Source organism: Xyrauchen texanus, chromosome 28, assembly GCF_025860055.1.
Source record: "Xyrauchen texanus isolate HMW12.3.18 chromosome 28, RBS_HiC_50CHRs, whole genome shotgun sequence".
Lineage (NCBI taxonomy): Eukaryota > Metazoa > Chordata > Actinopteri > Cypriniformes > Catostomidae > Xyrauchen > Xyrauchen texanus.
Window position 1 is genome coordinate 15609990 of NC_068303.1, and position 14744 is coordinate 15624733.

Sequence of the window (14744 nt, forward strand, 5' to 3'; positions counted from 1 at the left end):
GCCAGCGGTACTTGTGCCAAATGAAGTATCGTATGGACTTCAGAGGGTTCATGAACCACATTAGACTGGTGTCTGGACGACTTTTTCCAAAACAGGAATGGGGTTGGAATGAAGGAAATGAACAGGAAAGGGCAGGCAGAGGAAGGGCAATCACAAGGAAGGATGTGAAAGAGGAGAGTGGGAGTATTAGAAAGGGAAGTGAACAGTTTTAGAGGGGCAGTCTTCACTGACTTATCCCCATTTTATTTGAAAGTTTTTGTTCTCTACCTGTAATTACTTAATGTATTAGAACCTTTGTCTCCTTTTTCTAGAACTGTATAATATGCACAATTCTCTCATAATTTCTCACCCTCATGCCATCCCAGATTTTTATGACATTCTTTCTTTTGCTGAACACCAACAAAGACTTTTAGAAGAATATGTCAGCTCTGTAGGCCCTCAAAATTAAGGGAATGGTGACCAGCACTTTGAATCTCCAAAAAGCACATAAAGGCAGCATAAAAGTAGCCCATAATACTCCAGTTTTTAAATTTATATCTTCCGCAGTGATTTGATAGGTCTGGGTGAATAAAAGAGCAATATTTAAGTAATTCTTTACTGTAAATCTCCACTTTCTTCTTTTGCTATTGGCAATTTGTATTATACGTACATATTGCCATCTACTGGGCAGGGAGGAGAATTTATACTAAAAAAGGACTTATCACCTATCATATTGCTTTTAAAGATATGGATTTAACCACTGGAGTCTAATGGATTACTTTATGCTGCCTTTATGTGCTTTTTGGGGCTTCAAAGTTTTGGTACCCATTCATTTGCATTGTGATGTCCTACAGAGCTGTGATTTCTTCTGAAAATCTTTGTTTGTGTTCAACAGAAGAAAGAAAGTCATACACATCTTGGATGGCATGAGGGTGATTAAATGATGAGAAATTTTTTATTTTTGTGTGAACTATCCCTGTAAGGAATGTGGCTATGCAGAAATTAACTTTTATTCACTGGAGTAAAAAAATGTGACATCAAACCCGGTCTACCCTATTGCATATTTATACATATGTTGAAACTAGGTTTTTCTCAGATGATCTAGGCTAGTCACCATTTGAGGGGAAGTAAGTGTATATACATATGCAGCTTTATATCTTACTTTGGTTTCTCAAGTGGCTCAGGATCATTCCGCCCGAGGCCGACTGGACTTTTTTCTGCCTCCTCTGCAGTCAATAGATGAAGCTCTGCCTCCACTTTTCCCTGTGAGCAGGATGTTATGGGTAAAGTGAGGTAATGTTTTGGTGAAATCCCTGGGTCTACATTATATACAGTAGTTCTGTTAAAAAAACCCCTAAAATATAGCTCCTATATTAAACAGGTCTAATATAATATAATTATTATTAAAATATAAGTAACATGTTTAATATAATAGCATTTGTTTCTATTAGAAAAGATTGAACTCTAATGTGGTAATTACATATTGCTGAAACTCTATGTAACTTGTATGTTGAAATTGCCACAATAAACCAAAAAGGTTATTCGTTTCTCATTTAAATTGTTTCTCTGTGAACTCACTGTGAGCTCAAATTCATCATTCTCATCTCGGGCCACAAAGGGCCACCAGCCCTTCACTCTCTTCTGTTTGAAGATGGAAATGGTAGGAAGCTCTTGCTCTTTCAGAACCATGTTGAGAGAGCACTGCTTGGCTGTTTTTGCACCACGGGGAAACTTATTCAAATCCAACTCAATTGCACCTGCAGAAATAAACACAGATAGCATTATTTCACTGTACACATTTCACAAGTACATTAGACATATATAATAAATAAATAATGAATGTTCTTTTTTTATTCTTTTACATCATGCACGCCATACCCAGGAAGTCATCTGCAGAAAAGTGGTCGGCATCCCATACTTGAAGGGTGAGCCGAGCAGGAATCTTGTACTCTGTCTCGTCCCAGGAAAACATGGATTCCTTCTTGGAGATGACTATCTTCTCCTCAGCCATGAGATAGTCAAAGGGAAAGACAAAGCGCCAGTTAAAGTTTCCCTCCCCAGTCAGAGAGTGATAATGCACATCTGTATCCTGCTTATCCTCCTGTTGTCCTTTTAGCCAGCTGAGAAAAAATAAGATTTTGTGTTTTTAGATGGCATGCAACATAGTTTACCCATGTGCATATTAATTTGAATATTTTATTTATACAAAAAATAAACAAGCACATACCATCAAGGTAGACATATAGTCATTTATAGCTTCTTGTAGTGGCATGACAAAAGCATGCAAAAATGTTCTGAACAAAGAAGTGTTCAAAGTTTAAAAGTGCATTTACATGTTTGTAAAATGTCTAAAATATTGACACAACACCACTGAGTAGACAACATGCATATAATATAATTTATCTATATCACATATCAAACACCACCAAACACTGGGAGGGCTATTCATATACAGGAACAGGATAAAATAATCCAAATTCAAAAGTACCCAATGGTCATTGCAGTTGGATATTCTTAAACATTTTTATAAAGTCCAGGTATTTATACTTTTTAATTAAAAGCAAACATACTGTATATACAGTGGCCCCAAAAGTATTTGGACACTTTAAACACTTAATGGCATACTTTGAGTTCAGTAAAAGTTTATATAAATCGACAGTATTTGTAGCATAATGTTGATAACCACAAATATAATTTCATCTTGTCCCTCCTTTTCTTTAAATAAAACAAGAATTAATGTTACAGTGAGGCACTTACAATGGAAGTGAATGGGGACAATTTATCAAGGGCTTAAAGGAATATTCTAGGATCAATACAAGTTAAGCTCAATCGGTAGCATTTGTGACAAGACTGATTACCACAAAAAAATATTTTGACTTGCAAATGTTACAATGGAAGTAAATGGGGCCAATCTGTAAATGATAAAATACTCACTGTTTCAAAAGTATGGCCACAAGACATAAAAAATATGTGTGTTAACATGATTTTAGCTTGATAAAATCACTTACTAACCTTTCCTGTGTAAAGTTAGTCAATTTTACAACTTTGTTCATCAAACCCTGAAATTACTGCAAAAATGACTATCTAAACAACTTAACAGAAGAATTAATTTAAGTGCTTTTATAAATTTACAAGCTTCACATTTCTGCATTTAAACCCTCCAAAAATTGGTCCCATTTACTTCCTTTGTAAGTGCGTCACTGTAAGTTTGATTTATTTTAAAGGAGACGAGGGACTAGTCAAATTTTGTTTTGGTGGTAATAAACATTATGCCACAAATGCACACAATTGAGCTTAACTTGTATTGAACCCGCAATACTCCTTTAAAGGCAGAAATGTGAAGCTTATAATTTAATAAATGCACTTACATTAATCCTTAAGTTAAAACTTGTGTATTATTTGAGCTGTAAAATTTTTTAAATTGGTGTCATGGCATAGAAATTGTAAAATTGCATATAACTTTTGACAGAAAAGTTTAGATTTTATCACACTAAATTCATGTTAACACAGATTTTGTCTTGTGGCTATACCTTTGAAACAGTAAATGAAAATGTCATTATTTTTGAAGACATCCTCACTATGCAACATTTTTCACAAGTGCCTAAATCTTTTGCATAGTACAGTATATACACATACATATATATTATATTTTGTCTGATATTTATATAATGGTTATTATAAGAGATTCATTGATTTTTTTTAAAGTATGGCTTAAATACATTTTGAGGCAACTGTATCAGAATTGAAAACCAACAACATCTTTTTCTCTTTCATGACTTGGAAGAGTTATGTGCTTGCTTGTTACTGTTTGATAATATCACTTGAAAAATATGCTTGAACTTACATCTAGTCCTTTATCTACACTTCTGCTGTGAGAATTGCATCTGTAGGGCTTACCAGTTCCTAGCACCATTACATTATACTGAATTATGTCTTTAATTGAACCATCAGTACTGCATGGATCAAATACATGCATTTATTTTATGATTCAACCCCTGTCCTTGTGAGCGAGGTCCTTACTCAAAATGTTAAGCAGGACACAGTAACTGGAGTCAACAGCAAAATTACCAGCAGTAAGGAAGTGATAGTAAAAATGGTTACTGGGCTCTACCAAACAGTCTGCTGATTAATTACTCTTTTTTTTTTTTTCTTTTTTTTTTTTAGATGCCAATTCCACATGTTATATTGTAAAAGCAGATTTTTCCATGCAAACAAACACATCTTATGCTTTCAAACAGTATTTGATTAGAGAGTCTATCGGCCACCAATACATTAATAGGCCTGAAGAAAAACAACACAGCTCTAGCAACCAAGACCATACCACTTATAAATATAGAAAAGTCAAAATGTGTAAGAAATTCAACTCAACTGATTACAGACTGAAATGTGTAATACTATCAAATTAATACAGAGTTGATGCATACAGTACTGTATATTAAACTCACCTTCATGTTGTGCTAAACCTGTATGTCTTTCTTCAGTGGAACACAAAAGATGATGTTCGGCAGAATGCAAGAAAATGACAGCCTCAGTCACTATTCACTTTAATTGCTTTTTTGTTCCATACAATAAAAGTAAATGGTGACTGAGTTTCTCATTCTACCTTACATCTCCCTTTGTGTTCCATGCAATAAAGAATGCCATACAAGTTTGGAACAACATTAAATAATTTACATTTTTAGTTGAACTATCCCTTTACACTACAATTAGCATCTGTTTGCATGATATGGTCCTGTTTAACTTGCTGGATTTGTATGGAAGGCGGTATTGTTTCATTTCTTGTGATGAAAGGCGCAGGTGAAGAGCAGTCGAGCCATGCGATCGTATTGTCTTTACCCCCTGACATAGATGTCAGACATCTTCTCTCCTGTCATGAACGCATCGTCCTCTAGAATTACGTCATCAGTGTTCCAAATAATAACACGAAGCTCAAAGCTAGATAACAGCACAGCAATGACGTGGGGGTGGGGAGGGGGGATAGACAAAATGACACCCAACGCAACAAGACAAACAGACAAATAACAAAAGGAAACAGAAACAAACAAACAAAGGCAACCAATTAACAAGGCCACCCACATAGTTTTCACACACCTGCCCATACCTACCCCCTCACAAAAATGTCACTGGACTTTTCCCCTGTGAAGTAATCATCGTCTTCCAGAATTACCTCGTCAGTATTCCATATTATCACCCTGAGCTCATATCTGGGAGATGGAGGTGGAGGGGAAGGAAGAGAACGGGATCATCACCTCAGTTTCACTGTATGACAGTTTCACTGTATGACAGTTTCACTGTACAGGCCTTGCTTAAGGGAATATTTCAGGTTCAATACAGGTTAAGCTCAATCAACAGCATCTGTGGCATCATGTTGATTACCACAAAAAATTATTTTGACGCTTTCCTCCTTTTCTTTAAAAAAAAGCAAAACATCTGCTTAATCTGCTTAACTTGTTTTGCATTTGGAATATTCAATGAAATCGAAATTAACACGATGAGCTAAAAGAGATGAAGAGATGCGTGAAACTGAGTTTAAGTTTGGGGGGAAAATAGAATCTACCAACTCAAAGTGAGAGAGTTTCATCTGTTTTGTGGTTCCTTTGTATCTAAATCACAGTCAAATTTCCCTAGTTGACATGTACTGTAAACAATTAGTAAAAAAAATTTAGTAGTTTTTAACTTATAAATGCACATTGGGTATTTGCCACTCTGATGCACATCTACACCCAAAGGATCTATTTCATTCAAAGATTACTAATAGCAAAAACAGTCCAGATAATGAAGCAATCTGTTCCTTGCCTAAGGGTGGAAAGATCTTATAACAGAAACATGATCTCAGCATGACTGATTTATTGAAGCTTCCATTTATTTTTTGGCTCATCCTTTAATGGTTCTTTAAAATCAAAGCATTAGGAGGTATTCCTGAACCTAAAGACTTAAGTAAGGGAAAACCCTGAAAAAATACATGTAACATTATGTACAAATGAAATATTAATGCAAATCATTTGAGATCACAAGAGTGTGAATAAGTAAAAATCTTTCAGTCTCACTGATGCTGACATTTTCATGTTCAAAATAGTGTACTTTACAAAGTGAAACAGATCATCCAGAGACTCTGATCTCACTGTATCACCTACCTCTTTGGTTTGCGTGGTGATATGTCAATGGCTGGTCCTGGCGCAGGTACATGCATAGGAAACATGTCCACCCACATTTCAATTCTTCCCTGTGAGATGAAAACAATTCAGAGGAGCTAAACTGAGAGAGATGGTAGTCATATCACTTCATGACTAACTGAAAAAGCCGACATTTTGCCTTCCAATTTCTCAATGGTTTTTGCTAGTTAACTGCTCAATTCTACAGCTGTTCATTCAGAATTAATATCCTACCCTGAACCTAAAGGTTTTGAAGGATAATGCTCTATCAATTTTTAAATCAAGATTACTGACCCCCTCCCTTAAACTTAAAGCCTAACCTAGCCGATTGTCAACAAGGGTTGGGGGATCTTCTCCATAGTCAGATCATCCTATTGTCAGCCTGTGAGATTGTCAATACCCGATATGTTCAACGAACACCGGTATTACCACTGGTTGGAAGCTAGGTGTTACTATGGTGTCATTTTCATTAAGCAGGGTTAGGGTTAAGCCTACACAATAAAGCAAGATTAATAATATAATAAAGTGCATTTCTTCAAGCACGTGTCTGTGTGCCACAGGGCAAATTATTTGTAATATTAATTTGATAATAATAATAATTTAATACATTAATTGGGAAACGAGACAAATATCGTCTTCACATCCACAAAGGCATCAGCTATTGGCGACCACTCTGACCATCGTTGATCCCAGAGATCATTGTCTATTGGCACAACCCTATAGTCAAAAACACATTTGCTGAAGCAGCCCCATCACTGTGTGGTGCTTTAAGCTTACGTGTCTACTCACATGCTCTTCTGGAATACGGTTCCTAAGGTTGCAAGTTTAACATTCAATTGGTTAAGCAACCACATAAACTCAAATAAGCTTGTAACTGTCATTATGTAATGCAAGTAAGTGTATCGGTTTCATGCATCATAAAATAGCACTGTGTGAGGAACGGAGTAAATGATAAGTAAAAAAATGATTCACTGTTTCACTTGTGATTTGTGTGAAAGTCAATAAAAATCATTGTTGTTGTAGCACCTCCAGTATTATTTTCACTAGGAAACTGCTGGGGTAATAATACAACGAGCCACGTAAAAAAGATTTGCCAAAAATAAAAGTAGAGTAGCATGACTCGAGACAAGTTTGTGTTGTTAGGTACCTGCTCAATGCCTGGCTTGTCAGGGTTGAGGAGTGGCCTGGTCTCCACATGCTCAGGTATGAGTTTGCAACCAACACGTGGAGTCTCCTCCCAGCATCTGAGAACAGTAAGAGCCAAGTGTTCTTCTGTCTGCTTCTTAAGACCTGCAAGATACAATGGTATTATAACAAAACAGTTTACATATATGGTATGAGAAACATAATAGGATAACTTCAGACAGCAGCCATAATCACCCATTGAAGCTAAGCAGGGTTGAGCCAGGTCAATACTTGGATGGGAGACCTCCTGGGGAAAACTAAAGTTGATGCTAGAAGAGGTATTTGGGAGGCCAGCAGGTGGTGCTCATGTCCCAGTTTAGTGACGGGGACACTATACTGTAAAAAGGCACCATCACCATCCTTCGGATGATATGTTAAACCAAATTCCTAACTATCTGTGGTCATTAAAAATCCAAGAGCACGTCTTGTTAAGAATAGGGGTGTAACCCTGGTGTCCTTGCTAAATTCCCCCATTGGCTCTTCTCAATCATGGCCTCCTTATAATATATTAATTAAAAGGGCACCTTAAGATTTGTGAATGAAATATATCTTTCTTGAGGATCTTTTTATTTTGACATAAAAAATATTACTCATACTACTAATGGAATTGGTCAAATACAAACTATTTTTACAGTGTAAAAATTTTAAAAATGCATTAAATTGTTGCTGATATACATAAATAAATGTAACACAAAATGTAAGCGCTAACAATTAGCATTTAGAAAAATTTATAAAACCTGTCATTCACTACAGAATCCGTACTTTCCTCCGGCATGTTGAAAGTTTAGGTCTCCTCCCATCTCGGAAACGGTTATCAAAATCATCTCAGAGTTTTCCAGTCATAATTACGTCATTTATGAGCAACAGACAGATTGTTTCACCTTTAATTGACTATATCACAATTCCAGAGAGTCAGAAGTTAACTGTGCCTTTAAGCAGCTTAGAAAATTCCAGAAAGTTATGTCAAGCCTTTAGGCAATTAGTACCTGTGGATGTATTTTAAAGCCTACCTTCAAACTCAGTGCCTCTTTGCTTGACATCATGGGAAAATCTAAAGAAATCATCAAAGACCTCAGAAGAAGAAGAAAATAAATAAATAAATAAAAAAATTAAAAAATGTGTGGATCTCCACAAGTCTAGTTAATTCTTGGGAGCAATTTACAAATGCCTGAAGGTACCACATTCATCTGTACAAACAATAGTACACAAGTATAAACACAATGGGAACATGCAGCCATCATACTGCTCAGGCAGGAGATGCATTCGGTCTCCAAGAGATGAATGTAGTTTGGTGCAAAAATTGCAAATCAATCCCAGAACAACAGCATACGACCTTGTGAAGATGCTGGAGGAAACAGGTAGACAAGTATCTATATCCACAGTAAAATGAGACCTATATCGACAAAACCTGACAGGCTGCTCAGCAAGTAAGAAGCCACTGCTCCAAACCGCCACAAAAAAGCCAGACTACAGTTTGCAAAGATCTTATTTTTTGGAGAAATGTCCTCTGGTCTGATAAAACAAAAATGGAACAGTTCAGCCATCATGACCATCGTTATGTTTGGAGGAAAAAGGGTGAGGCTTGCAAGCCAAAGAACACATCCTGAACGTGAAGCTTGGGGGTAGCAGCATCATGTTGTGGGGGTGCTTTGCTGCAGGAGGGACTGGTGCACATCACAAAATAGATGGCATCATGAAGGAAAATTATGTGGATACATTGAAGCAACATCTCAAGACATCAGCCAGGAAGTTAAAGCTCAGTCACAAATGGGTCTTCCAAATGGACAATGACCCCAAGCACACCTCCAAAGTTGTGACAAAATGGCTTAAGGACAATACATTCAAGGTATTAGAGTGGCCTGACCTCAATCTGATAGTAAATTTGTGGGCAGAACTGAAAAAGCGTGTGCGAGCAAGGAGGCCAACAAAGCTGACTCTGTTACACCAGTTCTGTCTCGAGGAATGGGCCAAAATTCCAGCAACTTGTGAGAAGCTTGTGGAAGGCTACCTAAAACATTTGACCCAAGTTAAACATGGGTCAAATCCACAAATATGATTTCAAGCTCGATTAGTGCTAGATGGTGCTAGGAAGTGTAATCAAGCTTGAAATTGTGATCGTCAGGGGGACTGCTGATTTCAAGATTATTGTAAAAGAACAAGATATATTTTTTGTCTGTTCTCATCCAAAACCGAATGGATCACTTCAGAAGACATGGATTAAAACACTGGAGTCATATGGATTGCTTTTATGCTTTCTTTATGTGTTTTTTGGAGCTTTGAATGTTTGGTCACCATTCACGGAGCTGAAATATTCTTCTAGAAATCTTTGTTTGAAGTTCTACAGAAGAATAATACACATCTGAGATGGCATGAGTAAACGATGAGAGATTTTTTGGGTTAACTATCCCTTTAAGGATGTTCAACTGAACTGCATGCTAGCATTCACATACTTGAGTAAAGAATGTTTCTAGCATAAGTTTGTTATCTTTGCAAAGGAAAAATACATTATACAGGAAGACTGAAATTACTTTAGAGAAAAAGCTCCTTTAATGCCTCACCACTTTCGTCATCAATTTTTGTTGGCCCAAGAAATATGCGGTTTGCAACTTTGACTCTGCCACCTGGTCCATAATGAGGCCCATCCAATTTGCCTTCTTTGCACAACTTAGCCAGGATCTGAGTTGGCTTCTGAGGGTCCCGCCACACATTGTAACCATGGCTACAAGAAAATGTTTTTTAGAAAACAATTTTAAAAGTATAAAGGTGTCACATAATCAGGCTCAATTTGTTCCAGTCAATTAGAAAGCCAAACTGAGACTTACACAGAGTAGTTGGATGCAATGCCGCATGTGGCTCTGTGTTTGCTGTAGTATCTGTTCTCCAGATCAATCTTAGTCTCACCAATCAGATCATCAGTTCCAACTAAATCCCAATCATATACAGCCACTGTCAGCATGGACTCCATGGGAAATGTGGCCTCTATGTCAAATGACCTTAAGGGCAGGAGAAAGAGAGGAGGGTGTTATACATATATTGTTTTTTCAGGAAATTAATGTTTCTGGCTGGATCTCAAACCAATTCAGTTATTTGTTTGCAGCAATCTTATACTCACTTGCCAAAGACAGGATTCAGTTGCTTGGAAATGTAGTTCTCTTTATCCCTAATCTCGGACTTTCCCAATCGGATGACTATGTAAGGATCTGCTTTGCCATTTATATCAGCAGGGTGCAGGTCGGTGGCCTGAGAAGACAGTCATATTACTTAAGCAGGGACAGTGCTATAAAAATAACACCAGCACAATTTAGAGTTGGGAGTTTACTTACTCTAACTATATAAATCCTGATGAGAACATTGATGGGGTCATTGTGAGGAATACTTTGGAACATGCCCATGTTAGGATCCAATCCCACCTCCCTGGTGACCTCATCAGACAGTGGTAGCTTATACATACAAAGGGAGCCCTGGTTCATAAGGAGACAAGTTAAAAAGCAAAATGAGATATTCATTACATGTTCATAATTATGTTCATATTTACAGCTAATGGAAAACAAGAGATCTCTTACCTTGAATCTGCCCACAATCCTGTCATTATCAACCACATGGTAGTCATCATCATCTCCAGCCTTCCCTCTATACAGGTTGAAGGTGTGAAGCCAGTCTTCAAAGTTATCATACTCACTTTCCAGCTCTTTATTATACACCTGAGATAAAGGTATTTATATTTGCAACATACAGATTTTTGTAAAAACTAGACTAATTTGCCAAGTTTGTTAGTAATAAAAAAGTTCAGTCTTGACTGAAACTGTTATTAATACATTGAAAATGATCTTAAAACATTTTGATCCAAAGACTTAATTAAAAATAAATTACATTTCAAATAAAATGGTAATATAAAACAAGAATTAACAACACTTAACTGCACTGATGTGCACAGAAGGGGGGTTAAAACCCACTCAACAACTTTTAGGTTGGTTTCTATTTCAAATCCATGAACGATTTTTCTTCCCACCTCTACATTTCCTTCAGCCCCTGTCCCTGTTAATGTCACTGCTTAGCTGTGATATTTTCAAGCTGGGTAAAAGAGCACTGACCATGAGTTCATCCACTTTTGGTTTTGGTGTTCGTTTCTCTGTTCCATCCAGGTTCTTCTTCTTGTCCTTGGAGCTCTTCTTGTCTTTGCTCTTCTCTTTGGGTTTGGTGCCTTTCATGGAAAAGTCATCAGCTTTGGTCAGGGGTGAATGGAATGGATGGTAATGAGAAATGGGTAAACCACACAATGATAATGACAATAATGTTCTCAAGCCATTTGAGTTAAAGATCCAAAATAACATATTAATATTTTGCTTGATGTGATAATTTGCTAGATGTGCATCCCCAAAGCATGAAAAATAACAATGTAATCTTGGTTAATGTTAATTTCAACATATTGTAATACATTTGAATTAAATGTATATGTTGTATATGTTAACATTAGTTATTGCGTTTTGAATTAACATGAACTAACAATGAACAAAATGTATTTTATAAATAAACATTAACCAAGATTAATAAATGCTGTTACAAAATCATTGTTTATTTTTATTGGTCCTTAATGTATTTACTTATGTTAACAAATAGAACCTTATTGTAAAGTGTTACTGGTTTGTTTCTAACTTCCGTGGCATGAAATAAGGATACAAAGTGAGTTTACTTACATTTTTCAATCAATTAATTTCCATATTTCCATGATATTTTTGTTAAAAATAATTGTATGGAGATCGCCTTCACACATTTTAGCCAATTAAATATTTTAGAGCTGAGCATAACCAGAATATATATATATATCTATATTAACAAAAAAAATCATTACTTTTTAAGATTGAACTAACTGCCATAACATCATGACGTAACAAGCCTAGATATCCTTTTTTAAAATTCCATGATATTTCTAGGTTTTCCATGACTGGGACGCCTGTACATACTAGGGACTCTAATGGTTTTATATCATGATTACAAAAGTGATGGATTGGATATGGAATATGGTATATTATTTATCAACAATACACCAGGGGCTGTATTACAGAAACTTCCTCTCTTAAGGCTAAGCCAGAAACATACACTGAAAATAAATATTTTGTGGTGAACTAAATATAGCAGAAAAGATTATGTACTTTCTACATTGAATGAGTTAATTTAAGCTTGAACTTAAAATATTAAGTAAATTCTACATTCAAACCTGTAAAATGCATGCTCTAACTTAGAAATATTATTTATGATTGTTTATTATTTTTACATTATCATGTATCAATCCTAAAATAGAGAACATTGTTGTATTCATTTGCTAATTTGAGTACATATGAAAAAATTAAATAAAAACAAAAGTAGTGATTTATAAATTATATTCACCCTTTGCTAAATTGTCATTTAAGTAATTTTGGGCATTTCACCCTCTACAGTGAACAATATAGTTAAAAGATTCAAGGAATCTGGTTAAATCTCGGTGCGAAAGGGCATGACGAAAACCACTTCCACAGATGTAAGTTCAGACTTATTATGTAAAGCAGAAGCCCTACATCAACACTGTCCAGTAGCACTGCAGACTTCTCTGGGCTCGTTCTCACCTTAGGTGGAAAGTAGAACAGTGAATCTGTGTTTTTTGGTCCAAAGAGTCCACATTTAAAATAGTTTTTAAAAAACACAGCCGTCGTGTTCTCCGGGCCAAAGAGGAAAATGAACATCCGAGCTGTTATCAGCATCAGGTCCAAAAACCAGTGTCTGTTTTTGGCCAGGGGTCTGTCAGTGCCCAAGATATACAAAAATCAGTGGTTACCTGCACTCTCTGCTGCTATCTCCAAATCTTCTCTTTCCTCTGCCTCTGCCAGAGCAGCCTCCTGGGCTCTGAGATTCTGAATTCACAGAATGTGAATAGGTGTAAAACAATACAGTATGACACAGTATATATCAAACAAAACTTGTATTACAAGACAGTCCCCCCACCTCCAACATAGTCTCTATTGAGGTAAAGTATTTGGACCACCAATCCAACATGCTCTCATCCAGCTCCTCTTCCTCCACCTCATCTCCTTTCTTTTTCTTCTTCTTCTTTTTGTCTTTCTCATCCTCAGTCTGTTAATACAGAGGGTGCAATGATGCTTATTTGTATTAAATGTAAGGTGGAGACATTTGTAGTCATGCAGCAATGTCAAAAATGAAACTTTGTGTTTGTCTAAACATTACAGTTTCTCTAAAGCAAACCAAGACTTACCAAGTCAACATTAACAACTGCATCAGTGGTCTACAAGGACAAGGGGTTACACACAACAAACATAAAATAAAAACAACATCTACAACAGATCAAACAATAACACACTACCATTCACATAACATGTTTTTGGCTGTTTTATAGCAAACATTATTAATAACATTAAAAACAGAAACAAAGCAGGAACTAGGAAGGTATAAAACACATCAAGTAGAGAAGATTTCTTTTTCTTTTCTTCTCCAATAACAGTTTTGTATTTCTCACAGCATACTGAGACATTTACTCACAGCATCAAGTTTGACAACTGTGTCGATCTTCTTGATGTTAGGTTCAAGGTCCATATTGACCACAATGTCACCTGAGGGATGAGAAATGGGGTGGGAATTGGGGCGGGAATGAGACGTCCCATTGGTGTAGCCATTGGCCAGTTTAGCTGGTTTGGGCAGGGTCATAAGATTCAGCAACCAGGAAAGAGAGGAGAGCACCATCAACAGATCAGAGGAAGGAGGAGGAAGAGAAAGAGAAAAGGAAAGTCAGAAAAGCTGACATAGAATCTGATATAGAAATAGTTTTTCAGAAATAGTGCTGATACATCAAAGCTCTTCTACCAGCCTCCAGCTTACACTGAAGCCTTGATCTTAAAGTCTTACAATTTTACACTCTCTAATTTAGAACAGTCCTCCATAGCAGGATAGTTTAGGTTAGACACAACACTTAAAGATGCAATCAGTATTTTTTCCACATTAAAAAGATAGTAATCGATAGTAAAAAGATAGTAACTAAAGAAAGGAATAGTCATTTTGAAAAAGTCTAAGTTGACTTCCACAAACAAAAAACTATTTGGTGTACCTGTTAGGGGAAAATGGAAAACATGACCCATATAGTGACAGAGCAGAACAAGATTATTAACTACAGAAGTACATGTACGCTGCACATAACAGGTACCTGCGTGAGCCCAGTTGTTAACAGTCTTGTCTGAGAGGCTGTAGAGGAACTTGCGAAGGCTGTTAACGGCATGAGACCCAACCAAGGTATAGCGTCCAAATGCCCGGCAGTCCACCACCCGAATATTCAGTGGCGGATGGAGTAACTCATTCTCTGGCAGATCCTGCAATGCAAGGCAACTTGAGGTAACTGTTTTAATAAAAAATGTGGAGGAAGATTTTGTAAAAATATATAACATTTCG

General features: G+C 36.4%; 1 protein-coding gene across 1 annotated transcript in view; it reads right to left on the minus strand.

Moving 5' to 3' along the window:
• LOC127621948 (otoferlin-like) overlaps positions 1-14744 on the minus strand; it is a 96880-nt gene that overhangs the window by 2728 nt on the left and 79408 nt on the right. Inside the window, exons 29-45 of the mRNA XM_052095775.1 lie at positions 14503-14665; positions 13845-13990; positions 13561-13590; positions 13293-13421; positions 13126-13201; positions 11408-11538; positions 10880-11017; positions 10640-10777; positions 10429-10556; positions 10139-10309; positions 9875-10035; positions 7279-7421; positions 6114-6202; positions 5085-5183; positions 1858-2099; positions 1558-1736; positions 1142-1242 (exon numbers count right to left, since the gene is read on the minus strand). Of these exons, the coding sequence (XP_051951735.1) occupies positions 1142-1242; positions 1558-1736; positions 1858-2099; positions 5085-5183; positions 6114-6202; positions 7279-7421; positions 9875-10035; positions 10139-10309; positions 10429-10556; positions 10640-10777; positions 10880-11017; positions 11408-11538; positions 13126-13201; positions 13293-13421; positions 13561-13590; positions 13845-13990; positions 14503-14665 (2264 nt within the window). The remainder of the gene's footprint in view (positions 1-1141; positions 1243-1557; positions 1737-1857; positions 2100-5084; positions 5184-6113; positions 6203-7278; positions 7422-9874; positions 10036-10138; positions 10310-10428; positions 10557-10639; positions 10778-10879; positions 11018-11407; positions 11539-13125; positions 13202-13292; positions 13422-13560; positions 13591-13844; positions 13991-14502; positions 14666-14744) is intronic.